We start from the raw sequence: 14,433 nt of genomic DNA on the forward strand, positions 1-14,433 counted from the left end.
TCAGCATATGATATCTAACAACCATGTAAAAATTGGTCCACATCGGTCCATAATTATATATAGCCCCTATATAAACCGATCCCCGATTTGGCTTGCGGAGCCTCTAAGAGAAGCAAATTTCATCCGATCCGGCTGAAATTTGGTACATGGTGTTGCTATATGATCTCTAACAACCATGCAAAAATTGGTCCATATCAGTCCACAATTATATATAGCCCCCATATAAACCAATCCCTAGATTTGACCTCCGGAGCCCCCTGGAGGAGCAAAATTCATCTGATCCGGTTCAAATTTGGAAGGTGGTGGTAGTATATGCCCGCTAACAACCATACCAAAATTAGTCCATATCGGTCTATAGTTATATATAGCCGATCCCCAATCACACAAAAATTGGTCCATATCGGTTCATAATCATGGTTGCCACTCGAGCCAAAAATAATCTACCAAAATTTAATTTCTATAGAAAATTTTGTTAAAATTTTTATTCCTATAGAAAAATTTTGTTAAAATTTTATTTCTATAGAAAATTTTGTCATAACTTTATTTCTATAGAAATTTTTGTCATAATTTTACTTCTATAGAAATTTTTGTCAAAATTTTATTTCTCTAGAAAATTTTGTCAAAATTTTATTTCTATAGAAAATTTCATCAAAATTTTATTTTTATGGAACATATTGTCAAAATTTTATTTCTATAGAAAATTTCATCAAAATTTTATTTCTATACAAAATTTTTTCAAAATTGTATTTCTATAGAAAATTTCATCAAAATTTTATTTCTATAGAAAATTTTGTCAAAATTTTATTTCTATAGAAAATTTTGTCAAAATTTTATTTCTATAGAATATTTTGTCAAAATTTTATTTCTATAGAAAATTTCATAAAAATTTTATTCCTGTAGAAAATTTCATCAAAATTTTATTTCTATAGAAAATTTTGTCATAATTTTACTTCTATAGATAATTTTGTCAAAATTTTATTTCTATAGAAAATTTTGTTAAAAATTTATTTCTATAGAAAATTTCATCAAAATTTTATTTCTATAGAAAATTTTGTCACAATTTTATTTCTATGGAACATTTTGTCAAAATTTTATTTCTATAGAAAATTTTGTCAAACTGAATTATATATGTATTTAATCGGCCTTTTTATACCCTTCACCACTACTGTGGTACAGGGTATAATAATTTTGTGCATTTGTATGTAACGCCAAGAAGGAAAAGTTTGAGACCCATCGTTTAGTATACCGATCGTCTTAGAATTAAATTCCGAGTCGATTTAGCGATGTCCGTCTGTCTGTTCATGTATTTTTGTGCGCAAAGTACAGGTCACAGTTTAAGTCCGCTCGTCCTCAAATTTGGCAAGGGTCGTTTTGGGTAACAAAGACGATCGCTATTAATTTTGGAAAAAATCGGTTCAGATTTAGATATAGCTGTCATATATATTTATCCCCGATCTGGTTATAATTGGCGTGTTTATCAAGCGATGTTCTTCAAATTCCGTACATCCGAATATTTTATGAGTCTCGAAAAACTTGCAAAATATTATCCAAATCGGTTCAGATTTAGATATAGCTCCCATGTATATCGAAAGATATACATGGGAGCCAATGTTTACTACCGATTTTCGTGGAATTTTGCACAGAGAGTAGAGTTGGCATTCTACCAATGCTTGGTAAATGTGATTGAAATCGGTCCATATTTATATATCTTTCGTCCGATTTGCACTTATATGCCCTCAAAAGTCAGAGTTTTGCCCTGACTTGCTTCAAATTTTACACGAGAGGTAGGTTTAACGGTGTCGTTATGTGCGCCAAATTTGGTTAAAATCGGTTCAGATTTAGATATAGCTCCCATATATATCTTTCGTCCGATTTGGACTTATATGGCCTCAAAAGCCAGAGTTTTGCCGTGACTTGCTTCAAATTTTGCACAAGGAGTACGTTTAATAGTATTGGTAAGTGTGCCAAATTTGGTTGAATATATCTTTCGCCCGATTTACACTCATATGACCACGGGGGCCAAAATTATACTCCCATTTACGCGAAATTTTGCAGAATTATTATTCTAACTATGCATGTCAAATTTAGTCAAAATCGGTTCAGATTATATATACGTACACCCATATATACGTACACCAGAGTTGGGAAAATATGGTAGACTTTTTCATATTTCAGACCCATTTTCAATGGGATTTTCCTCCAATTGACTGGATAGTTTTCACAGAGAATATATTTAATATGATATTTAGGTGTGTCAAGTTTGATCTAATTTGGTTCAAATTTAGATAAAGCCTCCATATATTCGTTTTTACGGTTTATACAAATAGGGTCAAAATTCCCTGGCTTTATACAAAATTCTGTGATGATTTCCCCATATCTTAGTGACATCCTATACACTGTAAAAGTAGTTGTACCTGGAAACGCAAATCTTTATACAGCTCCCAGCAAATTTGAAGTAGTTGAAATGGTAACACAAATGTTTGTGTACATAGTGGTGAAGGGTATAAAATAGTCGGCCCCGCCCGACTTTAGACTTTACTTACTTGTTTTTTTCTGAAATTGGATAAAATCAAATTGTCGGTTTTAATATTTTGCCCTAAAATTCATCAAAATTACAATTGATGGTCATAGAGTACATCACTGATCTCCGCTGTTTTAATTGATTTTAATTGGACTATAACGAAAACTTCAGATTCTCCAATATCAATTTTCATAAATACAGTGATAGCTTTCAAAATTGAAAAATTTTCGTGAGACGGTGGATATATTTTCACCAGCGTTACCAATTTCTAAAAAGTGCAATAAAAGGTGGTACACTAATTTAAACAAAAAATGGCACAAAACAGGAATTAATTAAACAGTGGCACAGCATTGCAAAAAGGTGTCACAAAACTTATAAAAATATGATATTTAGTGGCACAAAAGTGTCAACGCTGGAAAAAGTTTGGAAAATCATCACCAAAATGGCACAATGGTAGCACTGATGAAATAAAATTAATTAATTAATTAATTAAAATTAAAAGCAAAAGTGAAGACGGTCGTGAACATCCACGAACACCCATTCTTAAGAGGTTGCACTGTACATTGAAAATTTTAAATTTTGTTTAGGAAAGTATTTTTATACCCTCCACCATAGGATGGGGGTATATTAACTTTGTCATACTGTTTGTAACACATCGAATTATTGCTCTACGACCCCATAAGGTATATATATTCTGGGTCGTGGTGAAATTCTGAGTCGATCTGAGCATGTCCGTCCGTCCTTCCGTCTGTTGAAATCACGCCAACTTCCGAACGAAATAAGCTATCGACTTGAAACTTGGCACAAGTAGTTTTTATTGATGTAGGTCGGACAGTATTGCAAATGGGCCATATCGGTCCACTTTTACGTATAGCCCCCATATAAACGGACCCCCAAATTTGGCTTGCGGGGACTCTAAGAGAAGCAAATTGCATCCGATCCAGCTAAAATTTGGTACATGGTGTCAGCATATGATATCTTACAACCATGCAAAAATTGGTCGAAATCGATCCATAATTATATATAGCCTCCATATAAACCGATCCCCGATTTGGCTTGCGGAGCCTCTAAGAGAAGCAAATTTCATCCGATCCGGCTTAAATTTGGTACATGGTGTAAGTATATGGTCTCTAAAAACTATTCAAAAATTGGTCCACATCGGTTAATAATTATATATAGCCCCCATATAAACCGATCCCCCGATTTGGCATGCGGAGCCTCTAAGAGAAGCAAATTTCATCCGATCCGGCTGAAATTTGGTACATGGTGTTAGTATATGGTCTCTAATGACCATGCAAAAAATGGTCCACATAGGTCCTTAATGATATATAGCCCCCATATAAACCGATGACCAGATTTTTTTTTTTTTTTTTTTTTTTTTTTTTTTTTTTTTATTAAGTCTATAGATACAATATCCTTACAGACTAATAATACTACTACATAACATATATACAACAATAAAAAAAAAAAAAAAATGGGATATATATTATAAATTATCATTCATTCATTCAAATAAAGAATCATTTTACGTTTTAGCATATTTCTATCCTCAGAAAGATTAATAATATGATAATACTTATTAAAATCATCACATAGGTGGCGAAGAGAATCATTATTTGCAAACTCTCTTTGGAAGTAAGTTATACTTAATAAACGGAAGTTCCTTGTTGGTCTAAGAGGTACAGTTAGACTAATACGACTCAAAATAAAACTCGAAATAATTTTCCCATGTATAATATTCATAATAAACGTGATATTTAACATTTTTCTTCGACTAATTAATGACGGAAGTTTAATTTGTTCAAGTCTATATTTGTATGAAGGTAGTGTAAGATATGTCCATCCTCGTTTTCTCAGGCAAAAAATAAGGAATTGTTTTTGAACTGATTCAATTTTATCCGAATATATTTTATAAACAGGGTCCCATATAACTGAGCCATATTCTAGGGTAGTACGAACAAGAGAAATGTACAGACTTTTAGTGACACAGTGATCATCAAATTCTTTACACCATCTCTTCATGAAACCAAGCGAGCTGTATGCTTTATTAATCATCATAGTTAAATGTTGTTTAAAATTTAATCTATTATCTAAAAGAATACCAAGATCAAGAAAAGTCTCAACCCTATCAAGTTCACGACTGTAAAGAAAGTAACTAGTATCAATGCGTTTAACTCTATAAAATGACATATGCTTACACTTTGAGATATTTAATTTCATCAAATTTATATCACACCACACTAAGAAATTGTCAAGATCAGACTGTAATAGAGTTTGGTCAATAGGGTCATTAAATGAATAGAAGATTTTGACATCATCAGCATACATTAATACATGTGCATTTTTAATCACAAAGGGTAAGTCATTTATAAAGATTGTGAAGAGGACAGGTCCAAGATGACTACCTTGAGGAACTCCAGATATTACATCAAATTGATTAGAAAAAACATTCCTAAATCTCACTCTCTGAATACGTCCTATTAAATAGGAACTGATCCACTTTAACAAGGAAGAAGAGAAGCCAAGTTGTTGTAGTTTTCGTAATAGAAGCATATGATTAACTTTATCAAACGCCTTGCTAAAATCTGTGTATATTACATCAGTTTGTTTACCCATCCTAAAACCATCATTGACTAGTGTCGTTAATTCTAAAATATTCGTAATAGTTGACCTTGACTTTCGGAATCCATGTTGGCATTCATTTAATGCTGAGGAAACCTGAATGCTGACCTCAGGAGCCTCTTGGAAGACCAAAATTCATCTGATTCAGTTGAAATTTGATACGTGCTGTTACTATATGGCCTCAAACACCCATACAAAAATTGGTCGAAATCGATCCATAATTATATATAGCCCACATTTAAACCGATCCCCAGATTTGACCTCCTGAGCCCCTTGGATGAGCAAAATTCATCCTACGTACCGTGTAAAAGTCCATATCGATTCGTAATTATTTGTAGACTTACCTACACATGCCTTTTTTGTCTAATATACTCACAATTTAGACTAACTCACAATTTAGAAAACGATTTAAGATACCACAACCCAAGTAATTCGATTGTGGATGACAGTCTTTCGTAGAAGTTTCTACGCAATCCATGGTGGAGGGTACATAAGATTCGGCCTGGCCGAACTTACGGCCATATATATTTGTTTTTTGTTTGCTTGTAGGGGATAGATAAAAAAATTTAATATTTTTTCTCACTGTATAGCGTGCTACCCAATTTCGTTTTGTCGCTCCCTTATCTAAATTTTTTTCTGCAGAAAATATTTTTAAAAAAATTTTAATAAAATTATCATACATGGGGTCATTGATATTTCAACAGTTTTTTTTTTTTTGGTCAGAAAATATTTCACCTAAAGAACATTTTCACCTAAAGAACCTTTACCACTTTTAACATTCTTGAAGTATCTTGGCGGCATATTATTCTCTTCTTCTAACGTGAGGTCTATATACGCAGTAGTTTCCAATCAGTTTCAAATGCATGCGCGTCTTAATATTCAACTCTCTACAAGACTTCATTTCTTTTTGACTGCTATGCAATTAAACACGTACAAAAATTCTACGATATGAATTTTATGGCCAGAGGAATTATATAAAGAAGTCACAAAAGAACAAAGAAAAACAGTAATTAAGTGAAGAGTGAAGCTATTGGAAATCGAGAGTATGAAGCATATTTTAATTGTACTGGCATATTGCCTTGTAGTTTTGGCCTATAGTCCAAATCACCCCGAGCACTTTAACCCTTACCTATTTGAGGATGAATCACCTCAAGGACTTGGTGAAATGGCTATGAATAGTCATAGTTATTTGGATGAGGAAAGACTGAAAAATGAAATTTTCCATGCTGATAATCTAGGATTATTTGATTTCAATAATATTTTCAAACCAATGCATACAACAGATTTCAGTCAAGGATGTCCTGATAGTTATCAACCTGTATGTGCTACAAATGGAAATAAACATTTGCAATTCCAAACTCTATGTCATTTTCATGATTTTAATTATCATCAATTATTGCAAGGACGACAAGGTAATACACCGATTACCTTTATATGGCATACGAAAATTTTATTTTTTTTTTATATATTTTCTTTTAAAGCATTTGTGGAAACTCCCCTTAGCATGTGCTATAATAGTTGCCCCACATGTCCAAATGTCGTGGAACCCATATGTGCCAGGGATATGGAGAACCATCAACTGATTGACTTTAAAAGTTTTTGTGAAATGAAATTGGCCGGTTGTTCCTTGCAAAAAGGTAGGTCTCCCTTTTTTAAGAGAGCAATAATTTCTTGTATTCCTCATGAGTTTTTTTTGAAATCTTTCTAGAATATCGTTTTGAATATCCTGGACATTGTTTCCGTCGGAAACCTACATGTCCTCGTCGTTGTCCTAAAATTCATCAGCCAGTGTGTGCTCGTTATGGCAAAGAATTCCGGGAATTTCCCAATAAATGTGAATTGCAAAGATCCCGATGTGAAAGTAAAATAGGTAATTTTATTTTAAATATTTTTTAATAAAAAAATTGTTTTTATATAATAATATTATTTTTTTCCTATTTTTCAGATTGGACTTTTAACAATAATGGAGCCTGTGATGTCCAGTCTACTAATGAGTACCAATCAAATACTTCAAAAGCTCTGTCACCTTTTGTCTTAAAGCCAACATCGCCAGAATATGAAGAACAATATTTTTAGATTTTAAAAAATTTTTTTCTTATATTTATATTTATTTTTCATTTTTACCTTTTTGTATAAATTTTATAAAAATTTGTAACTAATTAATAGAACATACCCTGTGAAAAGAACAGCGTGTTGTTTTCATAATTTCAATGGATCCATCGGGCTGCCACCTAACCTAACATGGATCCAAAAGAAATCCTCATGAAAAGACTTTTTTTAGGCACTCTACGGCAACCAATCATTCAAAGGGAAATGAGCAAAGAAACTGCCTATAAATGAGTTTTTCTATTATCTTTACTTTGGAATTGAAATAGGCGAACTGCTTACGAACAGACCTATTTTAGCCACTCAAAGGTATCCAGCAAAAAATAATAATTGGATGCTCTTCCACATCTAAATATTGTCCTCTAGAAATGGTTAACTCTGAAATAGGTTAGGTTAGGTGGCAGCCCGATGTATCAGGCTCACTTAGACTATTCAGCCCATTGTGATACCACATTGGTGAACTTCTCTCTTATCACTGAGTGCTGCCCGATTCCATGTTAAGCTCAATGACAAGGGACCTCCTTTTTATAGCCGAGTCCGAACGGCGTTCCACATTGCAGTGAAACCACTTAGAGAAGCTTTGAAACCCTCAGAAATGTCACCAGCATTACTGAGGTGGGATAATCCACCGCTGAAAAACTTTTTGGTGTTCGGTCGAAGCATGAATCGAACCCACGACCTTGTGTATGTAAGGCGGGTATGCTAACCATTGCACCACGGTAGCTCCCTAACTCTGAAATATGTTGCACACTCACCAAAAGGGAAGTTACATACTTTTTAAAGAGGCTGGTTTAACCGTGGGGATCTGAGGGAAGAGTCCTGACCTCTAGAGAGCCTAAAATACGTCGCTTCGTTACACCAAAAGTAAAAAAAAAACTTTCCTTCGGAACGAAATTTAAAACAAACAAAATTCCCCTTTAATTTAAAGTATTTTCTCTAAGAGCAAATAATGTCGAATTTATGCCAAACGATGCAACGATTGTCTTTTATCTTTTTTATTTGCCCTTAAAGGTAGTTTTTTAGCGGCAGAAGAAAAATTTTATTTGTCTAAAATTTCGTTCCTCAGAAAAGAAAAATCTTCGTTCAGTGTTGGAGTTCTCGTGTTTGAATACTTATCTCTAGATCCACATTTCAAATTTCATTTATTATTGAATTTGAAGGTAACATATCTTAACGAGTGCTCCAAGGCCATAATGAAGTATTCATCGACAAAATTTAAGGCGATTAATTCTTGTCAAACAGTCTTAGCAAATCTGTTGCTCAAGAAATCATCTTGTCTCTTTGAGGGCATTTTTAATTTCATTTCCAAGATAAATATATATATCACTCCCTATGAGAATTAGTTTAATGATGAGTATCATGAACTTGTCCAGAATTTTGCGTACAACACAACTTCTTTAATAAAGACGAAATTCTTGGAAATTATTTTTAACCTATAGTTAGAAATTTACTTACTCTTTGGTGGTATTTGTAAGATAGCTTACCTGAAAAAATAAGAAAACATTTTTTTTTTAGAAATTTTGTCAAAATTTTATTTCTATAGAAAATTTTGTCAAAATGTTAATTCAATAGAAAATATTGTCAATATTTTAATTCTGTAGAACATTTTTGCAAAGTTTTATTTCTATTGAACATTTTTGCAAAATTGTATTTCTATAGAAAATTTTTTTCAAAATTTTATTTGTATAGAAAATTTTTTCAAATTTTAATTCTATGGAAAATTCTTGCAAAATTTTATTATACCCTCCACCATAGGATGAGGGGTATATTAACTTTGTCATTCCATTTGTAACACATTGAAATATTGCTCTAAGAACCCATAAAGTATATATATATATATATATATATATATATATATATATATATATATATATATATATATATATATATATATATATATATATATATATATATATATATATATATATATATATATATATATATATATATATATATATATATATATATATATATATATATATATAGTGATAGTATCAATCACAGTTTTAATTGGGCATAGAAAAAATTCTTGATTAAAAAATTAATTGATTTCATTAGCAACTTTCAACTAAATTTTTAATTGATTCAATTAAAAATTTAATTGATGTTGATTGCAAAACTCAATTAATTTATTAATGAAAAAAGGTAACTATTTTCAATTACTTTCTGAATTGATTTAGAGTTCTTATTTAGATTAACAATTGATTGTTTGAAAAACATTTTCAATTAAAAATTTAAAAAAAGTCCCATCACGTTTTTTTAACTGAATTAGTCTTCCGAATTTGATTAAAAAGTTAATTGTATCAATTAATTTTTTAATTAAAAATTTTAAAATTTTCTATCATTGACTTAATTAACTTAATGTTTCTATCATGATTAAAAAGTTAATTGTACCAATTAATTTATTAATTGAAAAAATTTTCAACTTCAATTAACTTTTTAATTAGAAATATTTTGGTGACATTTTTTTCTGTGTAGCTGCTATTGATGTAGATCGGATGGTATTGCAAATGGGCCACATCGGTCCACTTTTACGTATAGCCCCCATATAAACCGACGCTCAGATTTGGCTTGCAGAGCCTCTTGGAGGAGCAAAATTCATCCGATCCGGTTGAAATTTGGTACATGATGTTGGTATATGGTCTCTAACAGCCATGCAAAAATTGATCCACATCGGTCCATAATTATATATAGCCCCCATATAAACCGATCCTCCGATTTGGTTTGCGGAGCCTCTAAGAGATGCAAATTTCATCCGATCCGGCTGAATACACATATGCAAATTTCATCCGATCCGGTTGAAATTTGGTACATGTGTAAGTATATGGTCTCTAACAACCATGAAAAAATTGGTCCACATCGGTCCATAATTATATATAGCCCCCATATAAACCGATCCCCAGACTTGAACTCCGGAGCCTCGCGGATGAGCAAAATTCATCCAATTCGGTTGAAATTTGGTACATGGTGTTAGTATATGGTCTCTAACAACCACTCAAAAATTGGTCCATACCGGTCTTAAGTATATATAACCCCCATTTAAATCGATCCCCAGATTTGACTTCCGGAGCTCTTGCAGGAGCAAAATTCATCCGATCCGGTTGAAATTTGGTACGTGGTGAAAGTTGCCAAAATTGGTCCATATCGGTCTATAGTTATATATAGCCGATCCCCAAATTTACCAACATTTTATTTCTATAGAAAATTTTTTCAAAATTTTATTACTTTAGAAAATTTTTTCCAAATGTTATTACTATAGAAAATTGTGTAAAAATTTTATTACTATAGAAAACTTTGTCAAAATTTTATTACTATAAAAAATTTTGTCAAGATTTTATTTTTATAGAAAATTTTTGCAAACTGAACTATGAACCTTTTTTTTGTTTAATATATACCCCGTATGGACTAACTTACAATTGAGAAGACGGTGTTAAGAAGTTTTAAGATACCTTGCCATCGGCAAGTGTTACCGCAACCCAAGTAATTCGATTATGGATGATAGTCGTTAGTACAAGTTTCTATGCAATCCATGGTGGAAGGTACATAAGATTCGGCCTGGCCGTATATACTTGTTTCTATAAACCTTTTTTGAAAAAATGTATTTCTATAGAATATTTTGTCAAAATATTATTTCTATAGACAATTTGTGCAGAATATTATCTCTATAGCAAGTTTTGTCAAAATTTTTCTTCTTAGAAAATATTGTCCACATATTATTTCTGTAGAAAATTTTTGCAAAGTTTTAATTCCGTTGAAAATGTTTGCAAAATTGTATTTCAATAAAAAATTTTGTCAACATTTTATTTCTATAGAAAATATTTTCAAAATTTTATTTCTATAGAAAATTTTGTATAAACTATTATTTGTATAGAAAATTTTGTCAACATTTTATTTGTATAGAAAATTTTTTCAACATTTTATTTCTATAGAAATTTTGTCAAAATTTTATTTCTATAGTAAATTTTGTCAAAAATTTTATTTCTGTTACAAATTCTCGTCGAAATTTTATTTCTATAGACATTTTTGTCAAAATATTATTTCTATAGAAAATTTTTGTCAAAACTTTATTTCTATAGAAAATTTTGTCAAAATTGTATTTCTATAGAAACTTTTGTCAAAATTTTATTTCTATAGAAAATTTTGTCAAAATTTTATTTCTATAGAAAATTTTGTCAAAATTTTATTTCTATAGAAAATTTCAAAATATTATTTATGTAGGTAGACCTTTTTTTGTTAAATTTTATTTCTATAGAAAATTTTTGCAAAATTTTATTTCTATAGAGAATTTTTGCAGAATATTTTTTCTAGAGAAAATTTTGCCAACATGTTTCTTCTATAGAAAATATTGTCAACATTTTATTTCTGTAGAAAATTTTTACAAAATTTTATGGAAAATTTTGTCAAAATTTTATTTCTATAGAAAATTTTGTCAAAATTTTATGTCTATAGAAATTTTGTCAAAATGTTATTTCAATAGAAAATTTTGTCAAAATTTTATTTCTATAGAAACTTTGTACATAATATTATTGTTATAGACATTTTTTGCAAAATTTTATTTCCATAGACAATTTTGTCAAAATTTTATTTCTACAGCACATGTTTGCAAAATCTTATTCCTATTGACAATTTGTGCAAAATATTATTTCTATAGACATTTTTTGTAAAATTTTATTTCTAGAGAATATTTTTGCAAAAATTAATTTCTATAAACAATTTGTACAGAATATTGTTTCTACAGAAAATTTTTTCAACATTTTTCTTCTATAGAAAAATTGGTCACAATTTTATTTCTATAGAAAATTGTAGAAAAGTTTTATTTCCATAGAAAATTTTGTCAAAATTTTATTTCTGTAGACATTTTTTGCAAAATTTTATTTCTGTAGAAAATTTTTGCAAAATTTTATTTCTATTGAAAATATCGTAGAATTTTTTATCCTATATATATAATTTTCTCCAAGTTAAATAGGACACTACTTCTGTGTATCGATCATCATTGCATGGCATTGCTCATTCCCTACTGGTTTACATTTATGTACCACTATATATTTTTTAATGTTTATTTTCAAAAATAGGAACACACATACAAAATGTTTTTCAAAATAATATTAATCTTAAATTTAGTATTGGCATTAGCTTTTGCTATTATTAATAATGTGGATTGTACTTATTTTGTATTAGACATTTCTCTTGCCAGACACTATATTCGTAGGATAAGTCCGCGTGAAAGGTGTTGATCCAAAATAGAGACTGGCAATTTGGTTACATAAACGTCCCGAAAATTTATCCTGGCCTGTTATGGTGCCAAGTGTAGGGGCTGGTCTTATCTGTCCAATAATGTAAGATGGTGGCGTTGGTGGCATAAGCTTTGGTGTATGTGTTGGTGGTTCAGGGATTTGATATCCATTTCGAGCACTTTGAATGTTATCATCAGGTTTGAATTTCGGAGAGGATAATGTAACATCTTTGACATTTGTGGCAATTGTATTAACTACCGATGACTTTGTATTGCCAATTACGGGAGCTAAATTGAAGGGATTAATTTAAGAACCACTTAAACAACACATTTACGCATAGTTGGTTAATTTTCATTTTACCTTTTAAATTCCATGTAATATTCTTTTTTGAACCATTGACCATTGATGGTATTATTGTAGTAAGAAGCACGTATGTGGTCCATCCGCAGAAATTCATTTTTCTCTTGAGGTTGTTACCTCCCTAGCCCCAGCTAAATTTCTAATGATTTTTTATTAAATTGAGTGGATGGCTTTATAGTTTCCATTACGCCGTTTGAAATATCTGAAGAACCTTGTAACCACCTTCATGTGATTAAACATGTGAAAAGCAAAGCAAAATGGTTTTGGAAGACAAATAGAGGGTTTACCCTTGCCATGTGTTCTTATTGTGGTGTTGACTTGTGCTTAAAAGAAAATTTTGAGAAAATTTTTCAATAGAAATAAAATTTCGACGAAATTGTCTGTAGAAAAACTATATTGAGAAAATTGCCTATAGAAACAGAAACGAAAATTTTCTATAGACATAAAATTTCGACAAAATTTTCTATAGAAATAAAATTTCTACGAAATTTTCTATAGCAATAAAATTTCGACGAAATTTTCTATAGAAATAAAGTTTCGGAGATATTTCCTATAGAGATAACATTTAGATAGAATTTTCTATAGAAATAAAATTTTTACGAGATTTTCTAATGAAATAAAATTTTTACGAAATTTTCTAATGAAATAAAATTTTTACGAAATTTTCTATAGAAATACAATTTTGACGAAATTTTCTAATGAAATAAAATTTTGACGAAATTTTCTATAGAAATAAAATTTTCTATGGAAATAAAATTTTGACAAAATTTTCTATAGAAATAATTTTTTTGTATTGTTATTGTTGGTTTTGTTCTTTAAGCAGTGTTGTTGTTTTTTTTATTTCATCTTAAAACCATGCATTGACTAAACTACAAGTGTAGCTTAACCAACAGAGGAAAAGAATGTTTGTCAAATTTATTTGGGCAAAGCCCTATACACTGCAAGATGGTTGGATGGACGCACGTGTCGGAATTACCACATTCCTCATCAGCATCCTCTACTTGCAGCAAAACTATCAACCAATTATCAAAATAAATTCACGCAGTTCAATACACCCAAGGTGAACCACACTTGAACTTTCCGAAAAAAGGTTTATGATAGCCGGCTTATGCCAAAATAAATTCATACAAATATTTCTCTTTTCCTTTGCCACCATCAAAGCATCGATTTTTGACAAAATTTTCTATAGAAATAACATTTTGACAAAATTTTCTATTGAAATAAAATTTCGACGAAAATTTTCTATAAAAATAAAATTTTGACAAAATTTTCTATAGAAATAAAATTTTCAACAACATTTTTTAGTATAAATAACATTTTCGACGAAATAAAATTTCAAATAATATTTCGAAGAAATTTTTTCATAAAAATAAAAATTTTACGAAATTCCGGTAGAAAAAAAATTTCGAGGAACTTTTCTATACAAAAGTTTTTGACGACGTTTTCTATAGAAATACAATTTTGAAGACATTTTCTATAGAAATAAAATTTCGCAGAAAATTGACAAACTTTTCTATATAAATAAAATTTTCTATAGAAATAAAATTTCGACGAACATTTTTAACGAAAATCAAATTTTCAACAAAATTT

At 30.1% G+C, this 14,433-nt stretch overlaps 3 protein-coding genes across 4 annotated transcripts in view; 1 reads left to right on the forward strand and 2 right to left on the reverse strand.

Moving 5' to 3' along the window:
• The window catches only part of mwh (multiple wing hairs), a 446,956-nt gene that overhangs the window by 167,861 nt on the left and 264,662 nt on the right, over positions 1 to 14,433 (reverse strand). The gene's annotated exons all lie outside the window — the stretch shown is intronic.
• On the forward strand, positions 6,144 to 7,329 carry LOC142237529 (uncharacterized). The gene is made up of 4 exons (XM_075308886.1): positions 6,144 to 6,555; positions 6,625 to 6,780; positions 6,852 to 7,013; positions 7,089 to 7,329. The coding sequence occupies exons 1-4, from the start codon at positions 6,189 to 6,191 to the stop codon at positions 7,217 to 7,219; spliced, it is 816 nt and encodes a 271-aa protein (XP_075165001.1). The 5' UTR covers positions 6,144 to 6,188; the 3' UTR covers positions 7,220 to 7,329.
• LOC142237533 (uncharacterized) lies at positions 12,293 to 12,994 on the reverse strand. Its single transcript, XM_075308890.1, has 2 exons — positions 12,844 to 12,994; positions 12,293 to 12,770 (listed from the first exon to the last, which is right to left on the reverse strand). The coding sequence occupies exons 1-2, from the start codon at positions 12,938 to 12,940 to the stop codon at positions 12,424 to 12,426; spliced, it is 444 nt and encodes a 147-aa protein (XP_075165005.1). The 5' UTR covers positions 12,941 to 12,994; the 3' UTR covers positions 12,293 to 12,423.

The sequence above is a fragment of the Haematobia irritans genome, chromosome 5 (genome assembly GCF_050003625.1).
Source record: "Haematobia irritans isolate KBUSLIRL chromosome 5, ASM5000362v1, whole genome shotgun sequence".
NCBI lineage: Eukaryota > Metazoa > Arthropoda > Insecta > Diptera > Muscidae > Haematobia > Haematobia irritans.

Bases quoted from the DNA above. Each gene is read 5' to 3' on its own strand.
- LOC142237529 (XM_075308886.1), top strand. From the start codon at position 6,189: ATGAAGCATATTTTAATTGTACTGGCATATTGCCTTGTAGTTTTGGCC. The intron at 6,781-6,851 runs GTAGGTCTCCCT...AAATCTTTCTAG, and splicing joins CGGTTGTTCCTTGCAAAAAG to AATATCGTTTTGAATATCCT. The intron at 7,014-7,088 runs GTAATTTTATTT...CCTATTTTTCAG, and splicing joins CCGATGTGAAAGTAAAATAG to ATTGGACTTTTAACAATAAT.
- LOC142237533 (XM_075308890.1), bottom strand. From the start codon at position 12,940: ATGAATTTCTGCGGATGGACCACATACGTGCTTCTTACTACAATAATA. The intron at 12,771-12,843 runs GTAAAATGAAAA...CCTTCAATTTAG, and splicing joins TATTACATGGAATTTAAAAG to CTCCCGTAATTGGCAATACA.